The 15,239-nt window shown below is 40.5% G+C and overlaps 1 protein-coding gene across 2 annotated transcripts in view; it reads right to left on the bottom strand.

Annotated features, from left to right (window-relative positions):
• Window positions 1–241: 241 nt before the first annotated feature.
• KIAA0319 (KIAA0319 ortholog) overlaps window positions 242–15,239 on the bottom strand; it is a 43,901-nt gene continuing 28,903 nt past the window's right edge. For both annotated transcript variants that reach the window (XM_075826564.1, XM_075826565.1), the window contains 7 exons: window positions 13,264–13,402; window positions 12,101–12,260; window positions 10,969–11,111; window positions 10,271–10,393; window positions 2,977–3,067; window positions 1,910–2,001; window positions 242–1,448 (listed from right to left, as the gene is read on the bottom strand). In XM_075826564.1, coding sequence (XP_075682679.1) covers window positions 1,270–1,448; window positions 1,910–2,001; window positions 2,977–3,067; window positions 10,271–10,393; window positions 10,969–11,111; window positions 12,101–12,260; window positions 13,264–13,402 — 927 coding nt within the window. In that variant the 3' untranslated portion in view covers window positions 242–1,269. The remainder of the gene's footprint in view (window positions 1,449–1,909; window positions 2,002–2,976; window positions 3,068–10,270; window positions 10,394–10,968; window positions 11,112–12,100; window positions 12,261–13,263; window positions 13,403–15,239) is intronic.

Here is a 15,239-nt window from a genome sequence, read left to right as displayed (position 1 = left end):
AACGCCATACAGCCCTCCCCCTGTAGAGAACGCCATACAGCCCTCCCCCTGTAGAGAACGCCATACAGCCCTCCCCTGTAGATAACGTCATACAGCCCTCCCCCTAGGGGATGCATGTTTTTTGTAGGAACAACCCCTTCAGTGGCGTCACGCTGTAGCAGCCATAGCGGCTGCCAGCAGAGCCTCCGCCCATGGGGGGGGGGGGCGGCACAGGCCCCCTCATGCTGCGGGCCCCGCAGATGCTATGGCGGTAGTTACGCCACTGGTTTACAGAACGCTCCAGCCCGATAATTGCCCCGTGTGAACAGGGAAATGATCAGCCAATGAACGAGCAAACGCTGGTTCATCGGCTGCTTGTATAGTTTTAAATGCCTAAACTATTATCGTTGTCCGCAGCACATCTCCCTGTGTAAACCGGGAGATGCGCTGCCGACATGATAAAACATATGGGGACGAGCGATCTGAGTAACGAGCGGTTGTCCCCATGTTGCCATGTCCCCATGTGAAAGGAGCAAACTAGCGCCGATCAACGAGCTGTCTCGTTGATTGGCACTCATTTACGCTGCCCACGTCAGGCCGTGTAATATCGCCCTTAGTTTCTCCTATACCATGTTACTGTTTAGTGCTGGGTGTAAAGTGAAAATCTCCGTACAGACATTGAGCCAATAAGGAATGATGCAAGATTTTCTCTCTAACCTGCAGAAGTGTGAGAGCAGCTCCGCGCTGTAACCCTGGAACAATGCTGGATAAGTAATGCAACGTTTTTACTAAGTCACTCAACATTTTAAGTAGTGTTTAGGTTTGCAGCGGCAGATTTCTGCCCACAATGACCGGTAATTGACGATATAACACGTCATTCAGCACTCATTAAATGCCCTTTAAATGGCCAATGCAAACTGTGTAGGAGACAAACGATTGTTAATACAATCGTTCGGTCCCCATATTGTGGGCAGCATATCCCCTGTTTACACAAGGAGATGTGCTGCCGACAACCATGATTTTATAGGCTGCATAAAATCTGTGATTTGCTCGTTTGCCAGCTGATCGCTGCCCTGTTTACACAGGCCGATGATCAGGAAAGAGCGTTTGTACGAATGCCCGATCATTGGCTTGTGTAAATGGGCCTTAAATCTATATGGAAATTGTCAAATGATGTTCAAAGGTAGACATTCACTTTAATCTGTAAGTGATGAAACTGTAAACATTTACCGCCTCGATTTTGGTCATATATTTTTCTGCAAAATCCATTTATTTTTTTCATTGACCTGCTCATCTGCATTTCGAGCTGAAATTAAAAGGAGCACCGTTTTTGAGGGCACCGCTGGAAATATTTTTGGGGTTATCCTGGCCAACTTTATCACGACTGAAAATAGTGTCTTGTTCACTGTCAAACTCAGACTCTGAAACCATGAGGCTGGAGTTATGTTCTGTGCTTCTGTGTTTTATACCTGTGAAATAGATTACAGGATCATACGTCAGTGCCAGTACTGCCTACATGTAACTATAACCTAAATACACAATCTTCAGCCAAGTTGCCCTCAGAATGATCAGTAGAGAACGTGATCTATATCACTTCTGTAAAACCTGTCATCAATAAACATACGGTAATGTACTGGTTCTATGGACCGTGGTGGTGGCTAGCTCTATTTCTTATATAAATTGCTATATAGGGCAGCTCGGAACGCCCAAAATCCTAGGCAGAGAAGAATCACACTCGTCAGGTGCAGCTTTTTGGCTGATGACGGATCCTTAATCTCTACTTATCACATGATTGGAAAAAAGATGGACGTGACAAGTGATAAATAGGGTTTAAGCCTCCACTCCGGTTTCCTCTATAGAGCTGTATTATCCAGAGATGTACTAGGTTTTCCCAAATGACCTCTACATATAAAAATAGTTTACTACTCACCATACTTGGGTCTTAATGCCATTCTTTCTTGCTCATCAAAATTATCCAGGATTGTATATTTTGTTTTCTTCCGTATTTTCGTTCTTTTGCGGCTAATGTTAAACAGTACAAAGGGAATTGAAAACATAAATGATGTGCATGTATCACACTAAGAATAATCTGATTTAGGCTGCATTTACATGTACAGTTCTTGTAATGATTTTGAGGCTTAGGGTAGTTTACAACAGTGTACAAATTGTTTAAGTTGGTAGATGTCAATTTATAAAATTCTTATTCACACAATTCAGTTTCTTCTGCAGTTTTGAGACCATTTTAGGACATGCTATATTTTGATACAAATTATTGGGGTATTATTTTCTCTATTGATGAGGGCCTATACTAATTTTAAGATTATTCACAAAAATACTTTAATATTTTTTCTGGTTTAATAAAAACGTTAAGAGGAATGTCTCAAGTAATTTAAGTTTACCTCCATTAAAATGTAAGCCAGTAGAAGAGAAATAATGTGTTTGTTATTTTTAATGACTTCACTGGGGGTGGCCATATTGGAGATATACACTTCCTGTATTATCTGTATGGACAGTAGAGCAGAGTGTGTTCTTTAAAGCAACTAAAATGAATGGGAGTCCATTAAGAGAGAAATGTCATAGATTATTACAGTCTCCAGAAAGTGATGAAGTAGAGCCCAGAGACCAGGGAGTGACAGGGGAGATGTATACAGAGCCGCATCTGTGTGTATAGTTTATCTTTTCTGCCTTATCGAGCCATTATACAGCAGTACAATAGAGCTGTCATTAACTTGCCGACCCTCTTTTGAGGTGACTGTGCTCATTCTGTCCCAGTTTATACAGCACTGCAGAAAGCTTTAGCCTATTTTGACCGCTCCAGTGGCCAGTGTGAAAATGGCAACGTTTGAAGATTTTTTTTTTATGTGAATAGTACCAAAAAAACAAAACACACAGACTATAAAAAAAAATGTGATATATTGTTTCAAATAAAAAACAGGTTTAAATAATATGTAATTTTCTGAATATACCACTGAAGTCTTTTCCTTCCATGCGGTTTACCTTTTGTAGCAACACATGCAGACCCATGTTAGTCCCATTAGGAAGGCAACTAAGGCAAATGTTAGTACAATGATGTAAAGAACACTCCATTCTGTAAAACAAGATATTTTAAGAAGACATTATAAGAGACACTATCACTTTAATGATATTATATTAAGGAGGCTCTGTCACCAGATTATACGTGCCCTATATCCTACATAACGGTGTAATGCAGATAACAGTAGTTTTTATTTAGAAAAACAATAAATTTTGACAATGTTATGACCTATTTTAGATTTATGCTAATGATTACTTAATGCCCAACTGGGCGTTTTATAGCTTTTGACCAAGTTAGCGTTGAATGGAGAGAAGTGTATGACGCTGATTGGTCAGCGTCATACACTTCTCTTTACATGTACTCGGCACATAGTGATCTTGCGAGATCACGGTGTGCTGTCACTTACTCACATATTAACTTTACTGAAGTGTCTTGAGAGTGAATAGACATCACCTCCAGCCAGGACGAGATGTCTATTCACAATCCCAACACTTCAGTAACGTTTGTGTGTCACTTACTCTCACAGCACATCGAGATCACACTGTGCTGTCATTTACAGCGTGATCTCGCGAGATCACGCTTGCTGTCATTAAGTCCCACACAAACGTTACCGAAGTGTCGGGAGTGTTAATAGACATGGCGTCCTGGCTGGAGGTGATGTCTATTCACTGTCAAGACACTTCAGTAAAGTTAATGTGTGAGTAAATGACAGCACATCGTGATCTCGCAAGATCACTATGTGCTGAGTACATGAATGGAGAGAAGTGTATGACGCTGACTGGTCGGCGTCATGCACTTCTCTTCACAATGCCCACTTGGTCAAAAGCTAAAAAAACGCCCAGTTGGCGTCATGGTTCGGCTTCAACTGCAAAGGGGAGTCATTTCCTCAACCTGTTGCAGGAAAATGTTATGGGTCAGTTTGTGGAAGACCCGACTAGAGGTGAAGCTCTGTTGGATCTGGTCATTTCTAATAATGCACAGCTTGTTGGGAACGTCAATGTTTGTGAAAACCTCGGTAACAGTGATCACAATATAGTTACATTTTACATATACTGTAAAAAACAAACACCGGCTGGGAGGGCAAAAACACTTAATTTTAAGAAGGCCAATTTCCCCAGGATGAGGGCTGAAATTCAGGATATAGACTGGGAAGAACTAATGTCAAATAATGGTATAAATGATAAATGGGAGATTTTCAAATCTACTTTGGGTAATTATAGTGCAAAATTTATTCCTATAGGTAACAAGTATAAACGACAAAAATTAAACCCCACATGGCTTACACCTTCTGTAAAAAGGGCAATACATGACAAAAAAAGGGCATTTGAAAAGTACAAATCTGAGGGTACAGCTGTAGCCTTTGTAAATTATAAAGAGCTTAATAAAATCTGTAAAAAGGTAATAAAATCAGCAAAAATACAAAATGAAAGGCAGGTGGCCAAGGATAGTAAAACAAATCCCAAAAAATTCTTCAAGTATATAAATGGAAAAATGCCAAAGTCTGAACATGTAGGACCCCTAGATAGTGGTAATGGGGAGTTGGTCACAGGGGATTAAGAGAAGACAGAGTTACTCAATGGGTTCTTCAGCTCTGTATATACAACAGAAGAAAGAGCAGCTGATGTAGCCGGTGCCAGTGCTGTTAATATATCAGTTGATATACTGAATTGGATGAATGTAGATATGGTGCAAGCTAAATTAAATAAAATAAACATACACAAGGCCCCGGGACCAGATGGGTTACACCCTAGAGTTCTTAAGGACCTTAGTTCAGTTATTTCTGTCCCCCTCTTCATAATATTTAGAGATTCTCTAGTGACTGGTATAGTGCCAAGGGACTGGCGCAGGGCAAATGTGGTGCCTATTTTCAAAAAGGGCTCTAGGTCTTCCCCGGGTAATTATAGACCAGTAAGCTTAACATCCATCGTGGGGAAAATGTTTGAGGGGCTATTGAGGGACTATATACAGGATTATGTGACAAAAAATAGTATTATAAGTGACAGCCAGCACGGTTTTACGAAGGACAGAAGCTGTCAAACCAACCTGATTTGTTTTTATGAAGAGGTGACAGAGGGGCCGCTGTGGATATAGTGTTTTTGGACATTGCAAAGGCATTTGACACTGTCCCTCATAGACGTCTAATGGGTAAATTAAGGACTATAGGTTTAGAAAATATAGTTTGGAATTGGATTGAGAATTGGTTGAGAGTTGTTGGAAATGATTCCTACTCTGAATGCTCCCCGGTTATAAGTGGTGTACCACAGTGTTCAGTGCTGGGACCACTATTATTCAACTTATTTATTAATGATATAGAGGATGGGATTAAAAGCACTATTTCTATTTTTGAAGATGACACCAAGCTATGTAGTAATGTTCAGTCTATAGAAGATGTTCGTGAATTGCAAGCGGATTTGGAAGTGTTTGGGCGTCCACTTGGCAAATGAAGTTTAATGTAGATAAATGTAAAGTTATGCACCTGGGTACCAACAACCTGCATGCATCATATGTCCTAGAGGGAGCTACACTGGGGGATTCACTTGTTGAGAAGGATCTGGGTATACTTGTAAATCATAAACTAAATAACAGTATGCAGTGTCAATCAGCTGCTTCAAAAGCCAGCAGGATATTGTTGTGTATTAAAAGAGGCATGGACTCACGGGACAGGGATATAATATTACCACTTTACAAAGCATTAGTGAGGCCTCATCTAGAATATGCAGTTCAGTTCTGGGCTCCAGTTCATAGAAAGGATACCCTGGAGTTGGAAAAAATGCAAAGAAGAGCAACAAAGCTAATTAGGGGCATGGAGAATCTAAGTTATGAGGAAAGATTAAAAGAACTAAACCTATTTAGCCTTGAAAAGAGATGACTAAGGGGGGACATGATTAACTTATATAAATATATGAATGGCACATACAAAAAAATGGTGAAATCCTGTTCCATGTAAAACCCCCTCAAAAAACAAGTCGGCACTCCCTCCGTCTGGAAAAAGAAAGGTTCAACCCGCAGAGGCGACAAGCCTTCTTTACTGTGAGAACTGTGAATCTATGGAATAGCCTACCGCAGGAGCTGGTCACAGCAGGGACAGTAGATGGCTTTAAAAAAGGCTTAGATAATTTCCTAGAACAAAAAAATATTAGCTCCAATGTGTAGAATTTTTTTACTTCCCCTTTCCCATCCCTTGGTTGAACTTGATGGACATGTGTCTTTTGTCAAACGTACAAACTATGTAACTAGGTATATGTAACTATGCATTAAGAAAGTAATTAGCATAAATCTAAAATAGGTCATAACTTGGTCAAAATTTATAGTTTTTCTAAATAAAAACCACTGCTGTTATCTACATTACAGCGCCGATCACATTATGTACAATATAGGCCACTTATAATGTGGTGACAGCGCCTCTTTAAATCGTTTGCATTACACCTATCAAAGCCAAATACACAGTAAAAGGTCTTCAAGGTCTTGCAGAACATTTTCAAATTCACAAAAAGGAGATACATCCTATGAAAGTGTTTTGTTTCAGATCAGAAAAATCGACAATTCTTTTCCAGAAACAGTTCCACTCTAGCCCATGAGCTATGTCTGGTATTGCAATTTACTTGAATGGGTCTAAGCTGAAATATTAGACACCGCACACAGACAAACAGTGTTTATGGAAAAAAAAAAAATTTAATTACTGTTAGCCGTGGAACCATTTCAATGATAACATGATTAGATGATGGTAGAATTCCTGCCACTTGTAGAAAAACTATAGTAGATTTTAGTTGTTTTACAACACCCTGAATGAGAGTCCACTGCTGGTAAAAAGTTGCCCTATATGTTATTATCTAAACTCGTTCCTAATAGGAGTGACTCCAATAACAACTTTATATTATTGCTATTAATGCAGTCCTCTAATAACTTCTTTATTGAACACAATGGGACAGATTTGTTATTGGTGTTGCGCCAGAATTCTGGCCTAAGTTGCCCCTTCTTTTTGGTGCAAATAATTGTTGACAAATTCATCAATGAAATGCAGCAAAAAAAAGGGCATAAAGACCAAGAGTGAGGAAATCCAACCCCTACATGTGTTTCGCATTTCGCTTCTACCTGGGGCGGAAAACTGGTGCTGCTTAAAATGCGCCTCAAGAAAGTAGTCTAGAGTGAGCGAACCAAGAGGTTGTGTAAAGTAAGACTGAAGTGTCTGAACGTCCACCAAATTTATCATCCAGCATGAGCTACTGTGATAAATGTGGCATATCTAGCCTAATTCTAAACTTTCTAAAGCTTTTCAGACTAAACTGTCATGTGTACATGAGGAAGAAACACTATTACTGGCCGTTGTATGACTTGTACCCTGCATTTTTTTTTTTTTACCAGTTTTCCCCTCTGACGGCTCTATCAATAATTCTCAGTTTTCTCCGAGCTAGTGGGTGCAGCTTAACTTTTATCATGTCTGCCATAAACAGCATACATAGGGAAGAGAACATTCTGGTCCACTATCTCTTTGTAAAATACCTATCAATGTATACCGCAATCAAAAGTAATAGTCCAACGTAATTATAACAATATATCGTTATTAGATCAAATGTAGAAAAAAAACGGACAACTGTCTCAATTAAAACATTAAAAGTCACTAAAACACGACTGAAGTGGTGGTTAATTATCCAGATATATATGGTCACAAGTTATATAGACCTATGAAAGTGCTTGAAGGTGGAAAGAATCCATACCACATATACTGTAGCACACACAACTCAAATATGAATAGGTATACAATTATAAATAACACCCCAAGTGAGGTATAAATAGAGCAAATTCAAGTACAGATAACAGGAATAACAATATACATATGGAAACTATACCGGTAATGAAACATATAGAGCTTTAAGATGCCTCAATAGGCTCCTAATAATGACCATACAACTACTAACCCATAGTGGAATACATATAAAAAAAAGAAAGACCACTGGACAACTACCACCTCAGGACCATTATCTCTTTGTAGCCCACCTTTGGAAGCAGCATGGAGGACATTATACAGCAGTAAGGAGCAGTATAGCTTAGAATACAACGACATCTAACTGTTACCAGAAGCTGCAGCATGTCTATGTGAGTGTCTCTCCTCTCTCTCACTTTGCCCTTGCTCCCTCCTCCCCCTTCATAGACTTCTTTGGGCAGCAACATCTGTGTCTATGGTGAGAGGAGGGGAAAGAGCAGAAGGAGGGAGCAGGATGAGAAAGATACAGTCACAGACACACTGCTCATAGGAGTCTATGGAGAGGGGAGGAGAGAGCATAGATAGACTCCTATGAGCAGTGTGACTGTGTCTTTCTCTTCCTACTCCCTCCTCATGCTCCCCTTCCCCTCTCCATAGGCTTTCATGGGCAGCAGCGTGTCTATCTCCTCTCTTTCCCTGCTCCCTCCTCCTGCTCTCGCTTCCCTTCTCCATAGACTTCTTAGGGCAGCGTGTCTGTGTCTCTCTCACTCTGCTCCTGCTCCCCCTTCCTTCTCCATATACTTCTTAGGGCAGCATATCTGTGTCTCTCTCACTCTGCTCCTGTTCCCTCCCCACAACCTCTTCATAGACTTCTATGGGCAGTGTGTCTGTGTCTCTCTTCTTGCACCCTCCTCCTGCTTCCCCCTCCCCTCTCTGTAGACTTCTATGGGCAGCAGCGTCTGTGTCTCTCTGTAGGGAACCAGTCGAGAAAAAAGTATCCTCCGGCACTCGATCAAAGCAAAAAAAAAAATAAAAAAAATTAATTCATCACTTTAAAAACAAGGTAAAACATTCCTAGAAAGGATGCTTACGCATTTCGAACCACACAGGGTTCTTGGTCATAGCTAGCTTTCCAAAGCTTTTGGTTCAGGATTTAACCAGGTAGGAAGAGGTCCTATGTGGTGCGCTAGTACAATTATCTCATTGAATGCCATACAGAATGTAGAGTTAAATTATCTGAATACACACAATAATACGATTTTGTGTAAAACGCAAGAACAGGTATATGATTGGAAGAAGAAAAGTGGTTTCGTAAGGCAATTGGAATAGATATATATGCATACAAAATCCAGAAAAACATTTGAAAATATATTTCAAATCTAATTAAATAATAGGAGATCTCATAATGTGTACAAGGATTTTAGCTCACACGTTGGCACTGTCCATTCAGCACCATTTAGGAGCCGAAACAGTATACTTATATTCATTTATTTTGCTATACACTATTTATGCTATGACTAAGAACCCTATGTGGTTCGAAACGCAGAAGCCTCCTTCCTGGGAATGTTTTTACCTTGTTTTTAAAGTGATGAATTAAAGAATTTTCGTTTTATTTAATCGAGTGCTGGACAATACTTTTTTCTCGACTGGTTCCCTACTGTTTTGTCTGCTGACGTCACAGATTTTTCCTCTGTCTACAGCACGGAATTGAATCACAGCATGGTGTCAGAGATATCCCAGGTGCATGGTGAGCGGACCAACTTGTCTTTCTATGTGTCTCTCTCCCTGCTCGTCCCCTCATCTGTCCATAGATTTCTATGGGCAGACTGAAGAGACACGTCCACTTCATGCTGTGCGTATTATGAGCTCTGTAACTAGAGACCGATCTTGCTTCACAACAGGAGGTGGACAGCAGATTACAGGAAGGGAGACACCTAGTAGCAGCAACTTCACACAGAATTTGCAAGGATAAAACAACTACATTTTAACAGTAATAAAATTACACCGTTATATATATCAAGTTACTATTAGATTAGCATAAGTTGTTTGAAAAGTTAGTTTCCATTTAAGACGCTTTTAGCAAATCTCCTCCAAAATGCCATGTATCAGGAAAAAAGAAAAGTCCAGTCCATAAATCATAGCCCAGTTCAGGATTAATATTAATACTCAGTATATGGTGTGTTTTTTGTACTCTGTATATGTTCTAGTAATATTTAGTAATAGATTTTTATTTTTATTATTTTTATTTTTTATATAAATTGAAGTTGAATGGACCTAAATAAATGTACATTTTAATCTGAATTTTGAAAAATTAGGTCATATTAGTGTGTATAAACTAACTCTCACTAATTGGTCCAGTTCACATGTAGCTATGTATATTGTTTATATACTGCACACAATATTGGCCTCACAATGTAATGCAAATGCAGGCATATTAAATTAAGAAATAGAATATATAGTTGGGGCCAGAAGAAAAAAAAATAGGTAGAACAGTAAATGGAAGGGGTATTAGCTATGTGGACACAAATAAGGACACTAAAAAAGAATGAACTTACCACAATTGCTCTCTCCATCACTCACATAACGTCGTAACCAGTTTTCCATCCAAAATGGATAGCAAATACAGGATTTTGTTATGGGGTCACAGTGTCCATGGCCTGAACATTTTAGAAGACACACTAAAGGAAAGAGTAAGGTAAGTTTAAAATGCAGTACGTACAAAATAAAAGAAAGCATAATAAATGATGGCAAGACCACTCCAAAAACAGCCTAAAAGGCAGATCACTTGTTTTCAGTCAAAGGAGATTGTAATACAACTAAAAGGGGTGAATAAATACAATAACACCTGTACAATTACTATACAACTTATATTATCATGCCACAAGGCTGAACAAACCCAAGGGGAACATTGTTGACTGAGCAAGTAACTTGATACATGATGTTTGGCCATTAAGTCTATAAGACCTTCATAAGGCCCCATTCACACGACAGGGAAACTCTGCCATTTTTAAAACGGACAAGGAAAAAACAGATGCAAAACGGGTCAAAATCGGCCGTTAAAAACGGAAAAACGCAGCCCAGAACGGACTACCACATGAAGTTCTCTTAAAGTAACATTTTGAAGAATGTTCAATATTCTAGTGAATAGAACAGATTTTCAACAATCAGAACCAAATTTTGTGGGTAGTGACTATTGCAGTCATTATTAGTTATATGCTGTAATATTATTTTCAGTCTATAGAGTGATACTTACCAGCAGTGTCAACTCTTAACACTTTGTACAGTAAAAAATCTGCCTTTTCCTTTAAAAGCTGCCGCTGTAGTGTGTGTGCAACATCAACTGCCTTTCGTATTTTAACAGGGTGACCACTCTGGACATAGAAGAGAATTACAGTGCTGTATGTGGAGACAAAATTAGAGCCTGTCATACATAGGTTAATAAATAACACTTCAATGTTAGGGCAAACAAAAAACGTGATAACGTATTTGTAGGAATAGACATAAAAAGCCCCATAACTGGTCCTCGCTGATGTCATAGTACTGAGCATTAAAACAGCGAGTAGATCACAAGTTAGGATCTATTCACACTGCATTTACAGTGTACGACCAGGGTAGGTGCCATTGATGTATGCCAAAAGGCTGTGGTCTGTGAGATATTTCACATTCACGTATCTCCCAGAACCCTGTTCTATGTCATTGGTACTTACAGCACAGAGAGAATCTAAGACACTACCATCAGAGGCTCTATTCAGAGCCTCCATCAGATTTGATGGGAAGAATAGCCGCAGTATACGGCACTATTCTTCCCATCAAATGACAGACACCACGACAGAAACCCAACGGACCCCAATGAGGTCTCTGTCGCGCTGTTCGTGTCTCAATCTTCCCTTTTACAAAAAAGAATGATCTCATAATTGCAAGAGATTCTATTAACTTGGCGGTAAAATGACTACAATATTAAGTGATTCAAATCATTAAAAGAACTAGATAGGTCACTTTGCCCAGTCCAGTTATTGCAGCACGAAAGGCCAATGGAACTGTTCAGTTTTGCCCCTGAAAGATACCTTGTCTGTTACCATAATATACAAGGCCGGCCTTAGTTTGGATGATGCCCTGTGGAGTGCATTCTACTCATGTCCTATAGTGCCCAAATAATAGAAAAAACACGGAATAACAAGGAAACGAAGCTGCATCCTGTGCAAGCTCCAGCTGCCCATGCCACCAGGACCAGTGGTGCCCTCTTCAGTCATGACAGGTGATGTGCTCTGTGCGACCACATAGGTCGCACAACCTTACAGCCAGCCCTGAGAGTATTCATATGAGTTCTAACACTAGTTGGGAATCATATTTAATGTATTTAATAAAGATTAAAATTGGCAAAATACCTTGAATCTGAATGTGCTTGCATCTTCTGAACCTTCACGTCAAAATCCAGAACATTGAGGAGGACAGCCAGCTGTCTCACTAAGGTGTCTTTCTGTTGTTCACTAATCTGGCTAACAGCCACTTCTAAAATCAGCTCCACCAGGTATTCTTTCCGTCGATCTTTTAAAAGGTTTAAATGATTATAAAATATTGTAGAGAAAACTATCGCTCATAGCAATGCGGATGCTTACTACATCTTAAGAAATTCAGACACGGCTGTGCATGTTAATGATCAACATTTAAGCCCATGCACACCCACATTCACATATACTCTACATATACTCATATACTATATATAGGGCTAATAATACATATATATGAACTGTTGTAAAGCTTATCCTGCACTGGTCTCGAGTCACAGATTGTATTGTGATGTAGCAGTGCTGGGGTATACATTACAGAACAGTTCCTGGTGTTAATATTACTTTTCCAGACTGCAAATCACCCTAATTTGATGATTTTCTTAAGGCTAATGAATAAAGTGAATAGGACTGAGCTGTAAGAACATAGAAACGCACACAGCCCTTGTCTGCTCATGATCAGTGGGCATCCCAATGGTTGGCGTGCACCAATCACATATTAATGGGATATTGCTAGGATATGGCATCAATCACTATTAGTACAGAACCCTTTAGGGATTATACATATGGATCTGTACCAGCACCATATTTACCCCTAGAAGCAGAGAATGCTTTAGTAATACAGTATGCCAAAAAGCATTCCTCTGTGTGCTTCCATATAAAAAGGGAGGCACATAGAGGCCCATACTAGTCTATGGGCACAGCATTATGGATCCTTACAACATGGGTTTGTAATCTGGTTATGTGCAGGAAGCCTTATAAGAGTGAGCTAATGCCCCTCCAATCTATTTCTCGTGGCTCATTGGCTAGAAGGGATCACATGACCACCCCCATAATGGTGCTGCACAGAGGCACTTTCTTAGATTTTATGATAATAATTATAACATGACATGACAAGCGAGATCATACCATTAGAGAGAACCTGAAAACGGTCTCTTTAGTAATTTGATGATAAAGGATTGTGGACAACTCCATTACGCTGATCATCTACACTTGCTCCCTATTCTACATCTGCCATCTACTTGTCTTTTAAACTTTCATACCAGGACGCACTTCCACTGTTGCTGTGTCAATATCGGAATCTCCTTTGGTATCTGTGACCTTCAAATGAAAGAGATATATTCCTTCTACGAGATTTGCGAGTTGAAGAACGGGTTTATTCTCAGATGAGTCCATCACATCCTGGTAAATAGAGACATGTACATGGTTGATACATATGGAAGAGATTTGAATAGGGGAACATAAAAGGACCATCAACACCAGATATAGAATGCCATCACAAACTAAACATTTCAAATACCCATTCAATATAAAGGATACAGCTTGTAAGGTTGACAGAAATAACAGATGCGTTTCTTATTATAGTAAATGGCCAACAAATAATGTGAAAGACTCTAAAACTGAACATAAATTCTTATTATTGGAGTGTTAGGCTTAAAAGCCATTTTACGGAGACTTCCGGTTCCGGCGCTGACATGTGAGGAGGGAGAAAGGAACTCTCCAGATCTACGGGACATAAAAACCGACTAAGATATCCAGCTAACACGTGGAAAAACGTTACAAAGGTCAGCACTGACCTAGCAAGCTACACCCGACACATACGGGAGAAACCGGAGAGATCAGACACCTCCCACACTCAGCGGCAGACTTTAGCGCAGGAAACAGGGAGCGGAGCCGGCCAGAAAACACGGGACAAGTTAAGTTATAATCCGCACAGCACCGGATCGGCAGGACACAGAAACCTGACTGAAGCAGGTAGCAGGTACCGGGGTCTCCCCATACTTACCGCTAACGCGGTCTGGTTAGTTTTGGCGCCAAATACCGGAGCGAGATAGAGGAGGTGAAGAGGCGCCATCTTGCCGCGGCTCACAGCCCTAAACAACGCGCTGTCTGAGCCATAGACAGGTTGGACACAGCTGGCGTTAATCTCGACACATATAACAGACAAGAGGTCCCGATATAGGCAGCTTTATAGACGGTGTTATACAGATTGCAAAAGCGGTGGGACCGTCTTTGAAGACAGACACCTGTAACAGGACATTGTGAGTGAGGGAGCGCCATTTTACTACAGCGCGCTCAGACCACGTGTTTGGCAACAGCACTTTCGCCAGCGACACGCATAGCCTGTCATAGTCGGTAATCGATCCAAAAAACAGGGGCCGAGCAACGGGTGCAAATAAAAATGCCACCGGTCACCAGAAAAGACAAGCAGGCAGCAAGTAGGCCGTCCTCAGACCAGGAAGAGGCAATGTCAGATGAGGAAGGTGGGGAGGAAACCTCGAGTTCAATGAAAATTGATTACAGAAAACTGGCTATGGAGGTAGCCAGGCGTATTACACCCGACATACAAGACACACTGGCCAATACCATATCAACCTCACTGAAGGCACTGCAAAGCGAGGTATCACAACAGGGTATACGTCTAGATGAAGTAGAGCAAAGAATATCCCTGTTAGAAGATGAAGCAGCAGACACGCATGGCGCACTTCAGGAGCTATTGGCCGAAAAACAAAAGATGTTATCCAAAATAGATGACCTGGAGAACAGATCGAGACGGAACAACGTGCGAATAGTGGGAATACCAGAATCAGTACCAGCCACGCAACTAAAGCGCATCTGTGAATATGAACTTCCAAAGATGCTGAATATGGAGGGACCATGTAAAGTTGAAAGAGCGCATAGAGTGGGTCCAGACAGACAGACTCTGCCGCAACACCAAGGCGCACTAAAGAGAGCGCGACAAGTCATAGTACGCTATCTTGATTATGCTGACAAGGAAGCGCTGCTGCGCATGTACAAAACCAGACGGGGTCCGACGAAATTAAACGGCATCACAGTCATGTTATTTAGTGATTACTCCGCGGAAGTTTCAAAGAAACGAAAGCTATTCAGCAGAATCTGCACAGCGTTCCACAAGCGGGGACTTAAGTTTCAATTGCTATACCCAGCGATTTTAAAGGTAACAACTCCAAGTGGCACCCTACAAGTTTATACAGACCACCAGGAAGCGGAGGCAGTG

The sequence above is a fragment of the Rhinoderma darwinii genome, chromosome 5 (assembly GCF_050947455.1).
Source record: "Rhinoderma darwinii isolate aRhiDar2 chromosome 5, aRhiDar2.hap1, whole genome shotgun sequence".
Taxonomy (NCBI): domain Eukaryota; kingdom Metazoa; phylum Chordata; class Amphibia; order Anura; family Rhinodermatidae; genus Rhinoderma; species Rhinoderma darwinii.
The sequence above is the reverse complement of the archived record's forward strand: the minus strand, read 5'-3'. Positions and strand labels throughout refer to the sequence as shown.